The sequence below is a fragment of the Marmota monax genome, unplaced genomic scaffold (assembly GCF_021218885.2).
Source record: "Marmota monax isolate L192 unplaced genomic scaffold, Marmota_monax_Labrador192_F-V1.1 WCK01_AAM20220418_F8-fsc00003, whole genome shotgun sequence".
Taxonomy (NCBI): Eukaryota; Metazoa; Chordata; class Mammalia; order Rodentia; family Sciuridae; genus Marmota; species Marmota monax.
Genome location: NW_026694084.1, coordinates 29,326,967 through 29,351,199, shown reverse-complemented (window position 1 = coordinate 29,351,199; position 24,233 = coordinate 29,326,967). Strand labels below are relative to the sequence as shown.

Sequence of the window (24,233 nt, the reverse complement as noted above, 5' to 3'; positions counted from 1 at the left end):
TACAACACTTTGGTTCTGAAAAATGGCAGTGCACATTGTATTAATAGTTATCCATTACTGTATAACAAATTATCCCTAAACACAACAGCTTAAAACAAGCATGTATCATCTCACAATTTCTGATGTTAAGGAATTCTAGAGCAGCTTGGTTGGGTATTTCTGGCTCCTAATCTCTCATGAAATTGAAATACAGCTTTCCGCTGGGGCTGTATCATATGGAGTCTTGACTAGGGCTGGAGGATCCATTTCGAAGCAAATCTACATGGCTATTGGCTGAAAGTGTCAGCTCTTTGCTCGTGGGCCTTTCTACAGGGATACCTGAGTGTTTTCTAGCCATGGCTGCTGTTTATCTAGAATAAGTGAGAGAGATCCTAAGCTGGGAATTATCTTTTTAAACACAGTCTTAGAAGTAACAAAGCTTCTCTTTCACTGTGGCACATTGTGGGAAGGTACTTGCACAGTGTGTGAATGCCAAAGGGGTGGGAATCCTTAGGGGCTGACTTGGACATTGGCTCCCACAGTTACATGAGATTTGTAATTAATGCTTATCTAGAGTTTCCCAGAGAGACAAGAGTTGCTGATTGGGGTGGTACAATGAGAGATACGATTTGAAAGAAGTCTCTTAGCGAATATTTTTGTTAGATGTGCACTAAGATGTCTTAATAAAGATTATTTTTACATATAGCAAATAAAAGTTGTATTGAAGTGAATAGAGCAGTTTTTCCACCAATAATAGAGTTAGCTTTTTTTTTGTTTCTCTGTGTAAGTCATAATTTTGTACTTAATTTTTTTTATTATGTCTATATCCATATACATTAACCATAGAATTCTGAATTTTAATCTTGTAGTTCCCATTTCTTGTGATTGTTTATTTAAAGATGGGATGGGAAACTTTATAACTTAAATTTTTCATGAGTTCTGATCCATTAGGAATGTTGACCCTTTAACAGTGGTGTTGTTATTTTTTCTCGGCCAGGATTATGTGAGAAAGAAACAATTCTTTTAATCTGTTAGCCTGTGTAATGGATTGGGCAATATCTTGACTTTTGCTCAAAGAGAAAAATATATCATAGTCCAAATTGAGATATATGAATGAAGATATTTTAGTATTTTCATTGAGACAATACAAGAGGAATAAAAGAGAGATAGCCCCAACTAGGCCTACCAAGAGGGGAAGAACCAGGATGGGCTGGTCAGAGGATCCAAGATGGATTTACCACATATGACTGGGCTCAGTTGGTACTGTGGACCCAAGCAGATGTGGTCTCACCAGCGTGACAATCTCAGAATAGCTGTAACACTTTGATGATATGTCTGGACTCCAACAGAAAATGTTCTAAGAGGGCTAGGTAGAAGCTTTAAGACTTTAGTTTCCTGTTGCTGCTATAACAAATCACATATTTAGTAGCTTAAACAATGCAAACTATTCTCTAATGGTTTTGGCTGCCCAGAGTCCAAAATACGGCCTAAAGGACTAAAACCAGTGTCAGCAAGGTTGTGTTCTTCTGGAGGATTCAGAAAAATGTGTGCTTTTTGTCTTCCAGCTTTTAGCACTCCTTGGTTCCTGGCCATATCATTTGAATCTCTGCTTCAGCTGTTGCTTTCTCTTCTTTCTCATTGACCTTTTTGCTTCCCTCTTACAATGAATCTTATGATGGCATTTAGTGCTCAACTGGATAATCAAGGGAACTCTGAAAATCTTTAATCACACCTGGAAAGTCTCTTTGCTATATAAGGTAACATTCACAGGTTGGGGAATTAGTATGTGCACATCTTTGGGATCCATTATTCAGCTTATCACAGATTTGTTATGGCCCAGTCTTGGAAGTCCCCAGAATGTCATTTCTGCTACATGCTATTAGTCAAGAAAATCACTAAGGCCAGTCCAGGTTCAAGGGAAGGGAAATTAGGAGACATGGAATTTCATGTAGTTAATCATAGTTTGTTCCATTTTATCAGTACAATAAAAATAATTTCTGTTGGAAATTTTGTATTATATTTTATTAATGCAGATCATTAAGATGTTTTTTTTTTAAATTTTTTAGGATAATAGCCCTCAATTTGAACATTTGTTCCTGTACTGGGTGCTAGTGCAGTGATTCCTTATGGTTATTGAGATGTATAGCGATCTTTCTTCTATGTCAAGATTTCTTACCTTCAGCAATATGGATATTTTGGACTGTGATTCTTTGTTGTGGGGATTATCCCCCACACAGAATATTTAGCAACATCCCTATCCTGCTTGCTAAATGCTGGTAGCACCCTTTCACCCTTTCCATCTAGTACTAACCAAAAATATCTCCAGACAAAGCCAAATGTCCCTTGGAGGGGACAGGAATGTGGCCTATTGGGGAAGAGGCTTAAATAATTAACCTGGTTGAGAGCCATTGCTCTTTATGAAATATTATAAGCTGTTTCTTTAATTGCTCTGCCCTGTCTCCTCTTTTGTTATGTATGAGTTTGCTATTATCAGTATATTGTCTTTGCTTTTAGCTCATTGCTTTATTGTACATATATTTATCTCTGGATAAAGACAGATAATTCTTTGCCTGTCTACTGGACTTCTCACCTCTCTAGTGAATAAATGAATTTTGCGATGACTATTTTCCTTCACGTCTTTACTAAATTCTGAATATTAGAATCTGAGAAAATGTGGCTTTCAGATAAGCCAAACACTGCTTTAGTTTAATTCACCAATGTAATTAATTTCATTTTCCGCTGCAGTAGTCACTTATTACTTGTTTGTTCTAGCAGTTATGACAAGTTTTTTTTTTTTTAAACAAATTTGTGGCTAAGAAAGTTGAAATAATATAAAGTCAGTAATTTATAAGGTTATCCAGAGATCTCATGGAACTAAAAGATAATAGATGATCCTGAATGTTGAGGATGATCTGATAATGAACCATTATTAGTAGGCATTGTTTTAGTTTTTCTAAAAATGATGATTTGTTTGCATAACTACACTGTTGTTTGGTTTTCTTTGTTATGTCTGAGTATAAAATAACTGGAACAACTGGGGACTAAATCCCTGAGTGCAGATTTTATTAGCATCTTGCTCATGTTAGCTGAATTAATTAATATGTAGCTTTATAGGATTCTAACCTTGTCTTTGATTCCTAAGTTTATGTCTGCTTTAGATCAAGTAAAACAAGTAGTTACATGTTAAAATTACCTCAAAGGATTTGATTAATGAGAAATTCTTATAGACACAAGATTTTATAGGGAAACTCTGAAATATGTATTTAGATGGCTTTTGATGGCAATATATTTGAACATATTGCACTTTTTCTCTGCCTTAATTAAAGGATTTTGAGAATGAGCACAATCTCGCCTGTACCAGATGTCAAAATCCTTACATACTGTATTTTAATGCAGTAATTTCCTTTGGGGCTACTTCTGTTTGTAGACATACTAGTCATTATATCAAATGCCTCCTGAACACTGCTGTTTCACTTGGCTTGCTTTTTAGATTCTATCAGAGTGATAGTGAAATGTGTTGGGTTTAGTGTATGTGTGTGTGTGTGTGTGTGTGTGTGTGTGTATGCACGCGCGCCTCCTGCCCCCATCATCCCCATTGCTTTCAGACTATTCTCTATTCTCATTCATTCCTTGTGGTTGTGGGAAACTCTCTTTTCTGCTGTGTAAGGAGGTCTGCTTCCTGGCATTCTGTTACTGTTTCTAATGTATGCCCTTCTGTTATTTGTTACTCTTCATAGTGTTTTTAATTTTCTTTTTCTTTAGTTTTCTTTCTTGCTTTTTCAAAAACATTATTTCTCTTCACTCTCCACTTCTTAGTAGGGTCTAATCTTGAAAGACACTTCAAGGACCATTACTTCTTTGTCTTTCCAGCGAACTGTGGCATCTATCACATTGTTATCGATCTTCAGTTCTTACAGTGAAGATATTCCTTGTATATTTGCTAATATCTGGATTATGGATGTTCAAAGTATTATTGTTCTAAGCATCTAAAAAAGTAGTTGGCTAAGGCTGCTATTTATGAATTAAAATTTTAGGGGAATTTTAGTGTTTTAGTCAGCCTTTTCACCACTGTGACCAGAAGACCTGAACAAGAACAATTTTAGAGGAGGAAAAGTTTATTTAGTTTCAGAGGTCTCAGGCTGTAGATGACCAACTCCATGCTCAGGGTTGGAGGTGGGGCAGATCATCAGGGCAGAAGGGTGTGGTGGGGTAAAGAGCTTAGGACATGACAACAAGGAAGCAGAAGAGCTCTGCTACCCCGGACAAAATGTAGGACCCAAGGGCATGCCTCCCTTGACTTGTCTCCTCTAGCCATACTCTACCTGCCTGTAGTTATCACTCAGTTAATCCATTTAGCTGGTTTAATGCAGTGATTAGGTTTAGGCTTTTGTATTTCCTTTTTGATATGCCCAGTCTCAAATTCTTTTCAGCATATCATACAATATGCTCTGTTTTGGATATTTTCCTCCTAAATCTGGTAATATGTGTTCTTCCATTAACCATTAAAATAACACAATTAATTAAGCTTCTGTTTCAGTGCTATCCAGGTCATGCTGATGTTTGTAATTTTTATTTTATTATCTAATTTTATAGATATCATGGTCACAATGTTGGAAGATAAAGCAGTACTATTTTAATACATAGCAACAGTCCATAACCAAAGTCAGAGACTTTGTCAATGTTAATTATTGATAATGTTCATTATTATAATGTACTTAAGTTATTACTTAAGTAATATTACTAGGAGTGATGTAACATTATTAGAAGTGATGTTCTATAACTGTGAACTGTCAGTTATTGTTATTGACATTAGTGGCTAAGGAGGGAAGAAAATATCAGTGGTTCCAACTAAGGAAGGGAGATAATCTATTCCAGATCCATTTCATACTAGAAAAAGTATTGATTTAGCCCCGATTTTGGGGGCTGTTATATCAGTTGTATACTTTTTCCTCAACCTTCTTTACCTATCACTAAAAAGAAACTTTTTGTATCCCACAGAAAGATTTTTTTGGATGTAGATTCTTAGCACTGAAGCAGCCCCTGGAAACTAGATAGCTGGTCCAGTTTCTGTCCCCTAAGGGTGACAACATTTTTGCCCTTCTTTTGCAGATTACAGATTTTGATTCATCAGAGAAATTGAGAAACGGAACGAGGTAGCATTTCATGTCTTTCTGTGCAGCTGCCATTTCTTTCCTCTAGGTCTCGCAAGATGGACATTTTCTTAGGGCCGTTTTTTTTTTTTTTAAATCTTTCTTTGTGTATCTGGTAAGATTTGGGGTAAAAACCTGCAAGAAGTTATGGACACCTCTAATTAAGTGTGTTCTAGTGGCTACATTGGCCCTCTGACTTATCCTTTTCTACTGTTTAGCTGCATTCTTCTTATGGTGCAGTACAGTTGCATGTATTCCAGGAAAGCAATGCTAACATCTCTTCTGTCCTTGCAGGTACCTGCCTCTCTTTTGATTGAGGGCGAGTTGTTTTCTCTTGACTTCTATTCTCTTATGGGTTCAAAATGTCTTGAATTTGAATTGAATTTGACTTTGTTTTATAGTAAAGGTGGTATACTGATCCTTGTAGCTCTCCACATCTCAGTGGAAACTTGGTTTCACGAAGTTTAATGTGCATACATAGTCTGGGAATCTTATAGAAATGCAAATTGTTTCATTAGGTTTGAGGGGAACCTGAGATTCTGTATTTCTAATAAGTTCCCAAGGGTTTCAGTGCTAGAGGTCCATGGACCATATTTTTGAGTAGCAGTGTTATAAAAGGTTATTTTTTTGGGTGGGTGCGATGGGAGAGAATTGCAGTAATGCATCTTAAACTCAGGCTTCCTTAAGTTGAGGAAGGAAATATGTAAACAAACATGATTTTAATAATATAAGATGTGGTATATTTTGTGAACTGGTACAATTTTTGTGTATGAGGAAGATTATGATTTAGAAATATTATCCTAGAAATTTTTTTTCTTGCGCACAAAGAGGCTTGTTAAAAATATTAGAAAAAGGTGAATTGTTATTACTTATTTTATAGCTATTCATAATTATCTTTGAAAAATAAATGCTGTGTAACAAATGTCCGGTCATTTGACACATAACAGTGTTTTAGTTAATGAGTCTATTAGTCAGCTTTGGGTTACTACAACACAATACCGGAAGCAGCTAATTTCATGAAGGGAAAAAGATTTTTATTTAGTTCACAGTTTTAGAGGCTGAAAGTCCAAACTGCACAGCTCAGGCTTGGCAGCCTCCTCTTGGCTGCATCACCGCATGGTGCAGATAGCGATGGTGGGAGTGCATGTCAGAGTGAGTAATCACATCATGGTGGAGGTGCATTTGTATGGAAGAGCTTATGTCTTCAAACAGGGAGTCAGCAAGAGAGAGACTGGAGTCCCATAATCTCTTTGGGGGGCATACCCCCAGTGAACTAAGGATTTTCACAAGACCTCAGCTTGCAAAAGTTCCATCACCTCACAATAGCGCCACCCTGGGACCAATCCTCTAATTATAGTGGACCTTTGGGGTCACTGAGCCCATATCCATACCATAGCATTGATGAACTTAATGGTGATCTTTAGATATAAGATTATGTTGCCTGGTGACATCATAACTCTTTGTTTAAATACACTTCACGTCTTTTGCATAACAATATCGCCTAACAATGCTTTTTGAAGATTAACTCTCTTAAGTAATGTGTGACTGTATTCCTTTTTGTACATCACTTTTCCTTCCCATTATGACCTAGAACATATTCTCCAGTGAAGTCTTATTTCTTTAGTAAACCATGCCCCAGTCGTACTTTTTTTTTCAGGTTATTCTCTTTTATGCTTTCCCTACTTTTTAGTATTTTTAAAATTTTTGAAACAATTTCAACCTCACAGAAAACTTCCTAGTAAACTTTTTTTTTTTTCCTTTTCTGAATTGTTAGAAAATAAATTTTGACTCAGTTCTTTGGGAAGCAGTCTCTGAGACAAAGACTGATTTGTAAGAAACTTATTGGGTAATGCTCTTGGAATCCTCACTTTAGGAAGGGAAAGGAAGGAAATAAATTTCGGCAGGGGTAGAAATTCAGTTATTCTGGTTTGGATGTGAGGTGTACCCCAGAAGTTCCTGTGTTAATGCAGGGATGGTCATAGATGAAATGATTAAATTATGGGAGCTGTAACCTCATCAGTTCATTCTAGTTTGAATGGATTAATTGGGTCGAACTGCAGGCAGGTGGGGCAGGCAGGAAGGCGGGGCATGCTGGAGGAGGTGGGTCACTTCTTCCAGGTGTGCCCTGGAAGGGTTTGTTTTTCCTGTGGCCACTTTTCCTTTTTCTCTGTGCTTTCCTACTGCACTATGGGCTGAGCATCTCTCCTCCTCCAGGCCCTTCAACCGTGATGCTCAACTATGCCTTACTATGGGCAGTGGACTTGGGTGACCCTGGATTGAACCTCTGGAACTATGAGCAAATGAACTTCCCCTTCTTTAAGTTGTTCTTGTGTCAGGTTTTATGGTCACAACAATGTAAAGATAACACTGTTGTCACACAGTTTCAACAGAAGACTCAGCTGACCCTGCAAAGAGTTCTAGAGTTGGATGACCCTTCCTATTGTTGTGAGCTGGGTGAGATTACTGTACCTCTCCTCTGTGAAAACAAGCTATTAGAGCTTGATTGCCCTGGACAGGGTGCAGGGGCTTGGACCAAGCATTCTTCAGCTGAGGTAGTTCCCCCAGATAATTGGCCACTGAGAGCTGTGTCTTAGAAAGACTTCTACCAACTAAGGGTCAGGTTGTGCACCATGATGTTCATTACAACTGGAGTTGTTACATATCTTTAATTTCTTGCCAGCTGAAACAGTTCCTTAGTTTTTCCTTTTAGTATATTGTGACATGTCCTTCAATTTAAATTTGTTTCATGGCTCATGAACAGATTTCAGTAGTACATCTTTAGCAGGAATATCACAGCAGTGTTATGTTCTTTTTAGTCATGTCAGTTGACCTGTGATTTCAGATTTTCCCTGGTGATTTTATCTTTGAACACTTGACTAAAAGCTGTTTGATTTATCCACTGTGAAGTTATTATTTTCCTTTCTGTAATTTTTAAGTATTTTGTGAAGTAATACTTCGAGTCTATGAAATATTCCATTTTTCATCAATTTTCAGTGTATTAATTTACATCAATATATAATAATGGATTTTTATTTTATTTAGTGGGTTGTGGTTTATTATTTGATCTTCTATCTGTTCCATATTTGACTAGTGGAAACCCCTTCAAGTTAGCTCTGTGTCTTTTTGGCATGACTCCTTACCCATTACTTGTTGAGCATGTCCCCTCTTTCAGGTTTGGACTTAAAAACATTTCAGGGGAAAAAAAATAAATAAATAAAAGCATTTCAGGATTTAAATAACTTTGTGGAGAGGGGATGCTTCCCTTTTCCTTCCCATAAAAATTCAGTCCAAAAGCCACAGATGGAATTGAGGTAGATGTCTGTGTAGGGGGCAGGGAAGTCACAGTAGCCACAGGGATTCCAGGTTTGTCTTGCACTTTTTCTGCCTCAACCCTGAATCAGCTATTTCTACAGAGAGCCTAGGTTTCTTTCAGTGTAGAATGGTATTTAGAAACCAAGATTTGGGTATTAGGTGTGCTCATAACTGGTAGGGTATGGCTGTTCCCAGGCCCTCACAGTTAACAGAGTTGTGAACCAAGGATTGTATGTATTTATATACATAATTGTTTTAGTCAGCTTTTGCATTGCTGTGACCAAATTATCCAACAAGGACAACTTAAAGGAGGAAAAGTTTTTTGGGGGCTCACAGTTTCTGAGGTTTCAGTCCATAGTTGACTGACTCCATAACTCAGGGCCCAAGGTGAGCCAGCACATCATGGGGAAAGGGCCCAATGGAGGAAAATTGCTCAGCTCATGGCCAGTGGGGAAGCAGAGAGGGCAGGGAAGGACCCCAGGGAATATGCACCCCTCCAGGGTATACCCACAGTGATTCACCTCCTCTAGCCACGGCTACCTGCCTGCAGTTACAACTCAGTCCATCCATTCACACCAATATGGACTGATTATGTTATAGCTATCACAATCCAATCCTTTCATCTCTAAATATTCTTGCATTCATAAGAGCTTTTGGGGGATCCCTTGTGGCCAAATCATAACAATAATTTATGTCATTTCTATGTATCTGTCCCCCCTCTTTCTTTACAATACTATATATTATAAAATAAGAGTTTATGACAATTTCTCCAATACTAATTCAATACCACAAGGAACATTTTAGTTTTTGCACTTTGTATTTCTGTATTTATTCTCCAATGGAGAAATACCTGCCTCCTGTTACACTTAATATATTTCTTTTTTGGATCACTACTTTAGTGTGTCACCAATACCCCATCTCCACTACTGCTAAAGTACTCCTGTCCAGATGCTCTTCTTACTGAAACTTGGACACTGACACCCTGTACCACAATCCTCTCCCCTCTACTATGGAATCCTTTCTCATTCCAATTGGGTTTTGACACTTTGTGCCAGATGGACCCTCCTATGCCAAAACACCCTCACCCTGCTTGAACTTTGGACCCTGCTTAGGCCACTGTGGCTTCCCTCTCTCTCAAACAGATACCTACTTGACTCCATTCTACCTCACAGATTTTTGATTGCATTTTATGGGAAAGAGGGGTTCTCTCCATCCACTTATTTAAATTTAAATTGGTTAAGGCCAAACACAAAGCCTTTCTCTTCCCCTCTTCTTCAGGATGTAATTTCTTTCTTCTGGAAATTTATATTTTTTTCTTTATTCATCTTATATCTGTTTATACATGCTACCAACTCTGTGTAACTCTTTGAGATCAGGGATGATTTTGTGCAAGTTTTTTTTTTTTAAACCCTTTAAGTATATATATATATATATATATTTGTTTAGCAATGAATACAGAGGCAGTTAAAAAAACCTGAGTTGATCTATGAAAAGGTTTCTCTTATTTTTAAGCACAAGATGTTTTATAATTGAATCCTACTTCATTATAGATCAGTAAATCTTTGGCTGATAGTTGAATAATAATAAATTCAAGTAAGTGAAATGGAAAACATTTTGCTTCTAAGTAAAAGAACATTATTCTTTTATTTTTTATTAATTTGTATATGTAGAAAATAGTGTGTATTAAAATCTAATGCCCTGTTTTGTTGATTTATTATGCACATTTCATTAAGTAATTATGGAAGGCAGTCCTTGTGTTGCATGTTTCCCTGTGCATGAATTTTAATAACCATGTTTTAGTTAAATAACAATTTTCAACAACACAGCTTAAAATTTATTTTATCTCAGTATATTAACTTTGAGTATGCATAAAGTGCAAACTTAACTGTAAACTTTGCTTCTAGTTCCTGAGTCCACAAATCACTATTTTAAAAAAAGCTGTGTATCATGATTATGACCAATCCATCTCTTCTTTCACAGCCTGTTGTTATTTGTCTGTGTGTATCTATTCAGTTGACTCACAGAAAAGTATTGATAAACCCATGCAGTGGGGCTTGGGATGTGGCTCAAGTGGTAGTGTGCTCACCTGGCATGCATGAGGCACTGGGTTCGATCCTCAGCACCACATAAAAAATAAAATAAAGATATTATTTAAAAAAAAAACAAAAACAAAAAAAAACCCATGCAGTGTTTTACAAGAAATGGACCAAATGGGAAATAAAGGCCAGGCATGATGATACATGCCTATGGTCCCAGCTTCATGGGAGGTAGAGGCAGGAAGATCATTCAAACACAGAAGTTTGAATCCAGCCTGGGCAACATACTTAGACCCCATTTTAATAACAACAATAAAAAGGGAAAGTATTTCATTATAATAATGCAAAAAATAGACTATTATTTTTTGCATTATTATAATGAAATACTTAAGAGTGTGTAACTTTATATTAAAAAAAAAAAAAGGGTTTGCTTAGCTCATAGTTCTGGAGACTCATATAGATCTGGTGATGGCCTTCTTGCTGGCAGAGTCCCAAGACAGTACAGAGCCTCACATGGCAAGACATTTGGGAGTGTGTGTGTCTGCTTTACTCTGGTGTTTTTCTTTTCTCTCCATATAAAGCTACTAGTATTCAGTCATTCAGTCTCCTTATAAAGCTACTAGGCTGCACCCTCATGACTTTATTGGATTCTAATTACCTCCCAAAGGCCCCACTTCTAAACACCATGGTTGATTAATTTTTCCCTCAGTACCTCATAATGGGGATTAGCTTTCAACACATGCTGTGTTGGGGGACACACTCAAACAATATCCAAACCACAGCATTGATAATACTGTAGTGAGATTTCACTCAGATATAAATGCAATACAGAAGAAATAGCTGAATGTGAGAATGTCAACACTGGTACTGAATGCCGCCATTTAAGACTTGAAGTCTGCTTCCAGCGGAGCTTAGGGGAGGCAAATTTATGAATGTAAATGAGGAAAGTGGGAGGTTGTGATGAAAAGATGATGTTCTAGAGGAAGTGACCCTGGCAAAAAAGTTCATTTTATTAAAGGAACTCTCAGAGATATTTCAAGACATTGAAAATACAAAGGATAAATTGTGTGTGTGTGTGTGTGTGTGTGTGTGTGTGTTTCTAATCTAAGACTTAGAAAAGAATGTGATAATTCAAGGTACAGGAAGGATGCTTTATATTGTTAAGTTATATGATGAGAAATAGTATGAAAAGAAGAGGACTAAGACTGTTCAAGTTGCTTTACTTAAGTACAAAGAAATAAAACATTTTAATTGTCTGTGTTTCTGTTTTAAAATACAGTATACTGAATTAACATTAATTTTACTATTTTCAAGATTTCCCTTTGCATTTATACCTGTGAGAGACGTTTTTAGTGTTTTGACAAATTCTTGAAGGTCACAGAATCATTGAATTTTCCCCACTGCTTATATATTTATTTGACAGTGCTAGGGATTTAACCCAGGGCCTCAAGCATGCTAGGCAGGTGCTCTACCACTGAGCTACCCTCCTACCCCCACTGGTTATTAAGACTGCCTGTACAGTTGAAGCTTGCAGTGTCAATTGTACAGCCCTATACTACCGAATAAATCAAAGACTGCCTTCATACTAACATGTGACACTTAAAAACTTCATATACATTCATGTACTTTAAAAAATATTTACACATTGTAATTACTTTATTGCTTAAATACATTTTAATTTAAAAATATTTTTAGCATGCAGATATCCCAAACCTGAGATTGTAATTGTGAAGCGTGCAAAGGAGATATCATCAGCAGAGACCCCTGATAATTTTGGTATAGTATAGTACATTCTTATGGTGTTGATTGCTTGTCACATGTTCATTGCAAGTAGCAAAGCATCTACTTGATGGAACTTCTTGCTTGTTTGAAATAGAACTAATTAAATTTTTTATATTAGTATTTTAGACTGTCAGCAGTATTTATTTCTGTCATCTAACCCTGGGATTTGTGGATATGATTGAATAATAATTGCATGATTAACTAAACTGAAGTATTATATTTATGACCTTAAGACAAAATCACTTTTATTTAATTATATTTAAATAATGTATTTAAAAATTATAAAATAACCATAGCAAGTAAAACATAAGAAGCAACAAAGGCTATGAATTTTTTTAAGACTACGTAGGAAAAAAGGACCACATACAGACATTTCAGAATATTCCAGAGACAAGCTGACAAGCTGTATTTAAGTAACTGAACTTCAGGAACTATTCAGTGTATGTATACATGCATACATGAATATGTAATACATTTACAAATATTAATGCCTGCATGAATATATATGTGTGTTCATGTATACATAATTTTTTTTCAGCACCAGGAATTGAACCCAGGGTTTTATGCATGCTAGGCAAGTAAGTATGCTTTCACTGAGTTACAACGCACCTCACCCTCAGTATTTTAAAGATATAATCTTGACTGGTTTGAAAGCTTTATATATGTTTATTTAAGGCCCTTCAATGATATATTTTTTTTTAGATTTATCTGCCGTACAGCTTGCTGTCTAATTTTAGTTGCATGCTGTGGTGGTAATAGAATTCTGTGTGTATGAGAAAACGAGAGATAAAGACTAAAATACATATATCTCTGTCCTTATTTATTATTCAATTTAAATATGTTGTCTAAGAAATATAATGAGGTGTCTGAAAAGGAATCTGAAGTATTTTGTGGTTTATGAACATTGAAATTATGTTTGGTTAAGGGTTAAATACGATGTCAAGGGCAAAAACCATGTCATAAGAACTTAAGAGAAATGTCTTATGCGTGTAATATATGTACACACACATATTAATGTTATTACATTGTAAGAATTCTTCAGTATACTCTACCAGTTCTTAGGTAATTCTAAAATTAAAAAATTTAAATCCAGTAGGTATAAACATTTAATGCTAATATCTTTTGAAGAATAGTTTTGATTTTGAATTATTTTGAAGATTGATTTTTTTATCTCTCAGTTTTGGAATGATATAGGGAAAAGAAATGATAGTAGATTATGGTAATCAATATCACTCAGAGGTGCAGTGCTGATGAATGATTGTAGGGTTTACCTGTAAGTGCTCACCTTCTGAGAATCAGTCTTTAGTTATATCTTTAGTCATTATAATGTTCTTTCTCATGAATTTTAGGTGGCACCCCTCTATATTTAAAATATACTGGTATGCAGTAAAGAAGAAATATAAAATTAAAGCATTAAAGGGAACGAGAGAACTGAACCTCTCATTTAATTTGTAACATGAAAAATGTGTTTAAGATTTGGTGACTAGTTACATATTAGGGTAGGGACTTGTGTCAAGTCCTTTGGGGTTTTAGTTTAGTGCTCTTTCACAATAATGGATTTCTTCAGGGTTAGCAGTAGAGATTAGTCCTAGACTACAAGTATCTAGTTCTGAAACCATCAGAAATCATGTAATGCCACTATTCAAGAAATGTTTTAACTGGTAGCCATGATGAATCATTTGTTTTATTTCTATTTCTTCTAACTTTGATGGATTTAAAAAAAAGATGTGTCTGAACTAGAATTATTTCTTGGCAAAGAAGGGGAAAAAGCAATTTGAAGAGGATATTAGTATTCAAGTTAATTGCATTTTTACTTCAGTTTCAAATATTAATGCAGTAGTTTGTTTGACTGTTTGATGGGTGGGTTGATTGGCACTGGGAATTGGACCCAGTTACATACTACAAATGAGCTACATTCCCAGCCTTTCTAAGGTTTTTGTTTTTTGAGAAAGGTTCTCACTCAGTTGCTTAGGCTGGTCTTGAACTTGCCATCCTCCTGCTTTATCCTTTCAAGTCACTTGGATCATAGTTATGCCCAGCTTTGACAGTATTTTATGTATTCACATATGATTGATATTAGTTACTTTTAATTTAAATTGAGAACTTATTAAATGAAAGAGAATTGGAAGCTAGAATATGGGTTCTGGACCTACCTATGCGTTATTAAGTCACTTTTCACATCTGAGTCTCCATCTTAAAAGTGAATTAAGTCAGTATTTCTCAGTGGGCGTGCTACTGACATTTAAGCTGGATGAGTCTTTCTTATGAAGGATTATTTATTGTACTGTAGAAAGTTTAGATTCCATAATGCTAGTGGCATTTCCCAGTATTATTACATGTAAAACAACCATACATTTCTAAACTTCCTCTGGGAGAGGTCCCATATTGAGAGCCACTGGCAGTTTGTTTCTGAGACTCCTTAAAGCCCTTACATTCTATGAAAGAATTCTTATTTGGGAAATAATTGAAAGAGAAAAGGTAACACATCAACTGAAAAATCTCTGTTGCTTCTTATATGTTAAGCAATGTTACTTTAAAATGAATATCTTTTGGGTATCTGTGTAGCTATACTCATAGACATTTAAGCTATTCTATGATTATTTTTTTCTAATTCACTTGAAGATATATATATATATACACACACACACACACACACACACATAATATGTATATTATGTATATGCATATATATATTTGTATGATTTTTCAAAACTAAAGATATCTTTATACCAAATAAATGAAAGTAACAAGATCTATCTTTAGCTGGGCATGGTGACATAGGCCTGTAATTCTAGTGGCTCGGGAGGCTGAGGCAGGAGAATCCTGAATTCAAAGCCAACTTCAGCTCTTGCTTAATGCCTTGCCACTAAGCAACTCAGTGAGACCCAAGCAACTCAGTGAGACCCAAGCAACTCAATGAGACCCTGTCTCTAAATAAAATACAAAATAGAGCTGGTTATGTGACTTAGTGGTTGAGTGCCCCTGAATTCAATCCCCAGTAACAAAAAAAAAAAAAAAAAGATCTATCTTTAAAAGGTACTCTATTATTTCAATATCTTAGCCTCTTAAAAAGGAATATTATTATACATAGTAATTATTTTCTTTGCCTTTCATAGGCATGATGAAAGGGAAGTCTGTGTTAAGTAATATATATATATATATATATATATATATATATATAATTGTTCCAAGTATACAAGTTTGGCATGTGGAAGCAACCACAAATCAATATGTTGATTTGGTTTTCCTAAAAATAAATGTTTGGTTATCCTAAAAAGAAACCTACCATGAAATAAAGGAAGAAAAATTTTGTATCTCTAGCATTTACTTTTACTTAAGCCACAGTTAATTAATGGGTTTTGTACATATGAGTGATTGAGTGCTACAGCTATGCTATCATTACCATTGGCCAACTCTTGTCTAACTGTTACACCACTGGCCTGCACCTGCCCAGAAATCTGTTAGTTTCTTCTTGTTACCCACCTGAATTGCAGTAAGGCCCCAGGAGGCACATTAGTTCACAGGAAGTTAATGAGGTGACACTGTTAGTTCTTGTGATCTAAGTAGAAATTTATTTTTTATATAATGCATATGTTATATAAAACACTTTTAAATGCTAAACAGAATTATAAGATCACACTCAAATGCTTTTATGGGTTTTACCTATGACATGTACTTTAAAAATAATTATAAATCCTTTTATTATTTCCTTTATTATTTGTAAATAAATAAAATATTTATTTACAAATACTTGTTAATTAAAACCTACTAAATTCTTTGCTGTTTATAAAGTGTTCATTTTCAATTTGAATGTCATTTTTTGAGAGTCTATTACTGACCTGTATTTACTTGTTTGTGTAGCTTTTAACCCCCTTTTGGTGCATGACTTTTTGGCATTTTACATGATTTGCTTAAATTGTTTTGCATACAGCATTGTTGCATTTTAAGTTCTTATTCTTTATTGTATATTTATTGTAAATTTCACCTTACCCATTTGATTTTATTTCTATTAGAAGACTAAGCACTTATTTATAATGTTCAGAAATATGGGACTCTGAGACCGGATACCTAAATTATTGTTTAAATGCACTAGTTTTATCTTTGTTCTTTTAAATAATCTCTTATTAGGCCAGACTTTGCCTGCTTCCTTTACTTTCTCGGGGAAGATGCTGTGGTGGGTTTGGAGGAGATTTTAGGTGTTCAGAAATTCAGGAACTGGATAATTGGGCTCTTAAGGATTATTGAGTTATTTATCATAAAGGAATATTAGGTGTTTTATATCACCTTAGAGTGAAGTTGTTTTAATGCTTTTCCTAATTTATTGTAAATGATTTTAAATTTTCCCCTTAGTTTGAGATCTTATTTTGGTATTTCTATACATGGTAATAGGCCATGTTATTGCCATGTTTGAAGTGGAATTATTTCTTGGGAAAGGAAGGGAAAAAACAATTTGAAGAGGATATTAGCATAATAGAAAATGGACAGGATAAAAACTCTTCTTTTTGTTTTTCAGAATTTATTTTGTTTCACTTTGGAATTACACCTTGTAAAGTAGGATTAATTTAATGGATTGCTTAACAGTGAAAATGACAAATTATAGTTTGAATTAGATATTATAATAGAGTGCTGTAGTGAGTTCTAGTTCTGTTTTCATTCACCATCATTGTTGTAAATATGTTTTGTGATTTGATAATGGACACGAAAATGTAGACTGTTCCACTTATACTTCTTTTATCAAAGTGTTTTGATTTTCAATTTAAGATATGTATCTTAGTAGAGTATTTTATTTAAAAAAGAAATGTGTTAGGCAGCATAAATTACCCTAAAACTTTTGTTAATATTGGACTAATGGTCTAATGGTTTTTAATAAAAAGTTAGTCTTTAAAGGGATTTATAATAAAGAAGAGATATATAGTTAAAATCTTACAATAAACTTCTCAGACTTGTCTTACCTAATTTTGTGTGTGTTGGAATTTAGTTGTCAGTTAAAATTGGCGATTACAGCTTGAAGTTTTCTCTGGAATTTGTTTTAATGATATTTTGCTTATATCCTGAAAACATTTCATGAAGTTTACAATAAAATTGAATCAAAGTGTGAAATATGATATATCAAGAACTATGTAATGTTTTGAACAACCAACAATAAAAATTTAAAAAAAATTAAAAAAATAAAAATGAAGCAAGGTGGGTTTTTTTTAATGGCATACTTGTTTCAAGAGACATTATGCAAAATTTTTAAAGTTCTATAAATACATGTTTTGTTTTATTTTTCAATTCATTATAATTATAGGAATCCACCCTAAGGAACTTACTGAGGAACTCAAAAGATTTCAGTACAAATTAGTATTATTTCTAAATATGAAAAAAGAATAAGTACTTTAAATACTTAGTAGTGGGGGGTTCATTAAGCTACTGTACATCATATGATGAAATAAAATTCCTTCAAAATTTTGAAGGTTTGGGAAAATATTCATCATTTGATGCTTTTTGAAAAAGGAAAAATTAATTTTGTGTGAACATCTTTATAGGAAATAGTCAAAGGGTAATATAGCAAAATGTTTATTTCTGATAAGTAATGGTTGATCTTCTTTTCATTTTCTTCTGTTTTCTCAGTCTCATTAACTTCCTTGAACTTATTTGTACAATCTTCATAGTGGAGAAGTGTGACATTCCTTTAGATAAACCAAAGGAATTTACTATTTTAAATGTTACTTTTTAATTTTTATTTTAAAATTCCTCTTAAGTTAAAAATATACTTAGTAGCTTCATCTTTTTAATGTAGGTAAACACGAATGTATAAATATGTACTATTTATATATATTGTGTGTGTGTGTGTGTATGGCTAAATGTAAGATATTTGCAGTAAATCCTATTATAGAAATCAATTTTGACTGGACAGAATGAAAGGGCACATAGGTTTTGTTAACTTCTTCAAAGAGGGTGTTTTACTCAAATTTGTTAGTATTTGATTGTGCTCTCTAGTTTTTTTTAACTCCCCAGTGTTTTAGTTTCACCTGTTCAAGCTAATAGAAAGAAGAGTTCATATTCAAAATTGGTGAATTTTATAATAAAAGATAAATTTGGCAAAGGAAGATAGGAAATAAACAGGTATTGCTTTCTCTGTTTTCCAGTTAACATTATCAGAGGTGGCTATATTTTATATTTTAATATTACCATGCTTTTACTCTGTATTTATTTTACTAATAACTTTGCTGTGAGTATAGACTTATATACTTTATTCATTTTTGAAAGCAACAAAGCACATGGTCTTTCTACTACTTTTGAATAAATTATTTTGGATCTGCTTTCAGAAAATTGTTTATTCAAATAAGGTAAGGATTTGGTAGTTTCATAAACACAATTAATTTTTTAAATTTATTCTAATTTGTTTTATATGATAGCAGGATGCATTTCAATTCATATTACACATATAGAGCACAATTTTTCATATCTCTGATTGTACACAATGTAGAGTCATGCCATTCATGAGTTTATACATGTACTTAGAGTAATGATGTCCATCTCATTCCACTGCCTTTCCTACCTCCGTGTCTCCTCCCTTCTTCTCCCTCACCTTTGACCTGTCTATAGTTCATCTATTCCTCCCATGCCTCTTCATCAATATTATGAATAAGCATCCTTATATCAGAGAAAACATTTGGCATTTGGTGTTTTGGGATTGGCTAACTATATTCTCCAACTCTATCCATTTACCTGCAAATGCCATGATTTTATTCTCTTTTATTGCTGAGTAATATTCCATTGTGTATATATACCACATTATCTTTATCCATTCATCTACTGAAGGGCAGCTAGTTTGGTTCCACAGTTTAGCTATTGTGAATTGTGCTGCTATAAACATTGATGTGGCTGTGTCCCTTTAGTATGCTATTTTTAAGTCCTTTGGGTATAGATAGAGGAGTGGGATACTGGGTAAAATGGTGGTTCTATTTCCAGTTTTCCAAGTAATCTCCATACTGCTTTCCATATTGGCTGCACCAATGTGCAGTCCCACCAGCAGTGTATGAGTGTACCTCTTCCCCCACATCCTCACCAACACTTATTGTTGTTTGAATTCATAATAACTGCCATTCTGACTGGAGTGAGATGAAATCTTAGTAGTTTTTATTTGCATTTCTCTAATTGCTAGAGATGTTAAACATTTTTTTAAAAATATTTGTTGATTGATTCTGAGAAGTGTCTGTTCAGTTCCTTGGCCCATTTATTGATGGGGTTATTTGGTTTTTTTGGTGCTAAGATTTTTGAGTTCTTTATATACCTTAGAGATCAGTGCTCTATCTGCTGTGCGCATGGTAAAGATTTGTTCCCATTCTGTGGGCTCTCTATTCACTTCACTGATTGTTTCTTTTGCTTTTTAGTTTGAATCCATCCCACTTATTGATCGTTGATATTAATTCTTGTGCTATAGGAGTCTTATTAAGAAAGTTGGGCGTCTAATCTGACATGATGAAGGTTTGGGCCTATTTTTCTTATGTTAGGCACAGGGTCTCTGGTTTAACTCCCAGGTCCTTGATCCATTTTGAGTTGAGTATTGTGCATGATGAGAAATAGGGGCTTAAATTCATTTTGTTGCGTATGGATTTCCAATTTTCCCAGCACCATTTGTTGAAGAGGCTATCCTCTTTCTAATATATGCTTTGGGTGCCTTTGTCTAATATGAGGTAACTGTATTTGTGTGGTTCGTCTCTGTGTCCTCTATTCTGTACCATTGCTCTATAAGTCTATTTTAGTGCCAATACCATACTGTTTTTGTTACTGTTGCTCTGTAGTATAGTTTAAGATCTGTTATAGTGATGCCACCTGCTTCACTCTTCTTGCTAAGGATTGCTTCAGCTATTCTGGGTTTCTTATTTTTCCAGATGAATTTCATGACTGCTTTTTCTATTTCTATGAGGAATGTCATTGGGATTTTGATTGGAATTGCATTAAATATGTATAATGCTTTTGGTAGTATGGTAACAAAATTAATTTTCTTCACTAGAGAAAATAAAAATCAATACAGCTAAGTATAATACACATGACTGTATTATACTTACAGTGGCTTGGGAGGCTGAGGCAGAAGGATCACAAGTTCAAAGCCAGCCTCAGCAAAAGCAAGGTGCTAAGCAACTCGGACCCTGTCTCTAAATAAAATACAAAATAGAGATGGGGATGTGACTCAGTGGTCAAGTGCCCCTGAGTTTAATGCCTAGTATCCCCTGCAAACAACAGCAGCAACAACAACAACAACAACAAAACACCAGATAACTATTACCTCACCAATAAGGGAGACAATTTCCTAGAAACTGAGTGACTACAGCTAATAAATACTTATGGAAGACCAGAATCTGTGCTTTCTCATGTCTTGATGGTATGATTATGTGTGTATGTGGCTAGCTGAATGGTGGAGTTTAAAAAATAATAGCTTTGGGGTTTGGGGAGGTATGTGTGTGTGACCTGGTTTCCTCTTGAGAGGAAAAATGCTGTCTTGTAACTGACAACTTTTTGTTACATTCCAGCTCCCTCTCCAGAAAGTAAATGCCATAAGTGTAATGTTTGCTGTTGGGAGGTAGATTTTTGTTATAGGCACAGTTGTTTTTAGTTTGGTTTCTTACAGGTAAATTTTCTAGTGGTCAGTCAGTTGAATTCTGGGCAATTTCTTTAACTTTCACTTACATTGGTGTTCTCAAAGAAGCTTTTAGTCCCTTTTTTTCCCCGACTTATGATTGACACTAAAATTTTAATTATTTCACAAGGCAGTTTTTATAATGTATACCACAAATGGTAATCCCAGATTTATCTGTACCAGGGCAGTAGAACAGGAATCTGTAATCCTATCATCTCAGACCCCAAACCTTATGCATTCTATTTCTGTAATAAGCACTGAGTATCAATTATGGTATTTCCTTATAAAAAGATGAGTGGCCAAGCAAGACTTCAGATTGATGGAAGCACAATTAAACATGGTCAAAACTATAGATATAACCTAACTCAGGCATGTATGCCTAGGTTGTAGGCAGTTATGCTACTAGAGCTTCGGTTTTAAAACTTACATGTTCCTGAAAAGTATAATTTAAAATAAATTTCTACTTCATTTTGAGTTTTAGTGTAAAATTTTAAATTTAATATGCCAAAATTATTAGCATTAATAAAAATAATTTAATGTAAGTCATATTTCAGTTATGAAGTTTTCTAAAACATATTTTGATAAAACCTTGTAGGAATTTCCTAGGATAAAACCATATGGTTAGTTGTAAAATGGAAATATTTTTTCTTATATGACTAGAGATAATATAGTAGTATAGACTTGCCTTTAGGATTATTGTCCTAAGTATGTTTCTTTGGAAAAACTTTGCCAATAAAAAACTATTTTTTGAATACATTCCAGTAGGAGAATGAAAATTCCTGATTAACTGGAGTTCATCTTATTAAAAATTACAGTTGGCCAATTTGTTACCACAGATGCTACCTTAACTTAAAATTAAGAAAAGGGACAATAGTAAATAAATAATTAGTCAGGAATTTATCTTAAACTCTCCGCATGATGAGGAGTACAAAAACCTTTACAGCAAAACCTGGGAATCTCTGGCATAGTTGGAGGTGATTTCTCTTCATCTGTTGTTCTAAGGGAGCTTAGTATTGTGTTCTATATCTTTGTCCAAACTGAGTCTTATCCAAAGATGACAAGTTCAGACTACTGTAGGTTAACCAACAAAGCAAACAGTAGAGGGACTGAAAACCCAGTTCCAGCAAGGAATTCTCCCAGATTGGAGTTTTATTCTCATGTGACCTGGGAGGCTTTCTTTTTAAATTTTAAAATATCTGCTTAAAAGATATTTTTAATGTTTTTATTAGTGCATTGTAGTTATACATAATAGTGTGGTTCATGTTGACATAATCACACATGAATGGAATGTAATTTGTTCCACTTCAGTCACCAGTGCTTCCCTTTTCCCTCTGCATTTGTTTCTCATCTTTTCTTTTTTACCTGTTATGTTTCTCATTTCTCCCCTTTGTCCTTCTCTTCCTCTCTGATTTCCCCTTTTCTTTAAGTAAATATAGTATAAAATATTTCTACATATATAGGATAAAATACAAAATGTAGCTGAGTTAAATGCATTTTTATTTCTGAAATAGGAGAAAAAAAGAATTATGTTCTCTTCAGACCCTCTTAAGTCTTTATGACAGCACTTCTCAGTTTTATATCTCTTAAATATAATAATTGAAGTTTAAGCTGATGAATCTAATATAATATAATATCTGAATCATTAAAGAAACATTGTTTTTGAAATTTAATATTGTTCTATTTAGGCAGAAACAGTATTTTATGAGCTATGACAGTTTTCTGGTTGCTTGAATTATTTAGAAAACTAATTGAAATACCTCTTTTTGTACTTAAATTCATTTAAAAAATATTTTTAGTTATAGGTGGACACAATATCTTCATTTTTATTTTTATGTGGTGCTGAGGATCAAACCCAGTGCCTCATGCATAGTAGGCAAGTGCTCTACCCCTGAGCCATAACCCCAGCCCCAGTTCTTAAATTCATTTTAAAAAATAAATTTGCTTTCAATATTTAAATTGTTTTCTCTAGTGTTCCTGGATTACTGAAGCAAAACAATATGTTGAAAGTGTTGAAAAATCTTATATTAAACATGCAAAATATTTTTCTCATGTTTCCAGGATTGTGATGAATGTCTGGAGTGTTTTATATTAGGAAATATCACCTATGTATTATAATATCTGAATGTATATAAATTCTCAATGACAAGAAGAGTCACATTTCAAATATTTTTTATTTGATTTGATATAAAATAAATTATCAGTTTGCAGCAATTATCTTTTATTTACCTTTCAGCTAAGAGTTTTTACAATGTGAAATCTAAAGCAAAGAAATCCTATGTATAAGTATAATCTCACAGATTCTTATGGGGTAATTTCCCTATCCTATTTCTTTCTAAACATGGACTCCTATTAAAGGTCACTTCTTTCAAAAATGAGAACTACCTAAGAAAGGGGGGAAAATGTGATGAAGTTTGAATGTTATTTTTATCACTATTATGAGTAAACACTCATACTTTAGGAAGACAACAATTATCATTCAACTAAGGATTTTTGTGCTGTATTCATGAAGGATATTGGTCTGCAATTTATTATTTTTGATAATTTGGTAGGGTTTGGTTTTAGTATTATTCTCTCCTCATAAAATAAGTTGGGAAGTATTTCTTCATTGTAATAAGTTTTTGGGAGGGCTTTTTTTTTTTTAAATCCAAAGTGAAACTATGTGTGCTTGGGGTTTGGGGGCCTACTCTCAGGCTGAAGGTTGCAACAAACAGGTAATTAACTCATTTTGTATTATTTCTTTTAAGTGTTGATTCCCTTCAGAATAAACCTGTTGCAGTCATTTTCTAGTGCTTCTGAAATTTATTAACTCTATTTTGTCTGTAGCTTATTCTATGTAGGAGGACTGATTTGATAAGAATTTACTTAGCCATTATTGGATGAAGAACCAGAAGTTTTGAGCTAAAAGAAGTCAGCAAGTATGGTATGATGAAGCAGAGTTTTAACAGCTACCTCATTATTTTAAAATACACAGAAAAGGGAGAATGTATGATATAACACACACATACACTCAGGTCTACTTAGTAAAACATTAGTAGAATACATTTTTATGTAATCATAGATAATTTACCATATGTCAAGGATTCTTTTTTTTAAAGATAGAAGAGAGAGAGAGAGTTTTTTAATATTTATTTTTCAGTTTTTGGTGGACACAACATCTTTATTTTATTTTTATGTGGTGCTGAGGATTGAACCCAGTGCCCCACACATGCTAGGCGAGCGTGTTACCGTTTGAGCCACATCCCCAGCCCTCAAGGATTCTTTTTTTTGGGGGGGAGGGAATTGGAGATTGAACTCAGAGGCACTCACCCATGGAGTCACACCCTAGTCCTATTTTGTATTTTATTTAGA

The 24,233-nt window shown here is 34.3% G+C and overlaps 1 protein-coding gene across 2 annotated transcripts in view; it reads left to right on the top strand.

Moving 5' to 3' along the window:
• Positions 1-24,233, top strand: part of Tmem65 (transmembrane protein 65) — a 54,046-nt gene that overhangs the window by 3,406 nt on the left and 26,407 nt on the right. Inside the window, exon 2 of one of the 2 annotated variants that reach the window (XM_058585713.1) lies at positions 12,173-12,253. The exons of the other annotated variant lie outside the window; for it this stretch is intronic. Within the exon in view, the coding sequence (XP_058441696.1) occupies positions 12,173-12,253 (81 nt within the window). The remainder of the gene's footprint in view (positions 1-12,172; positions 12,254-24,233) is intronic. 2 annotated transcript variants of the gene reach the window in all.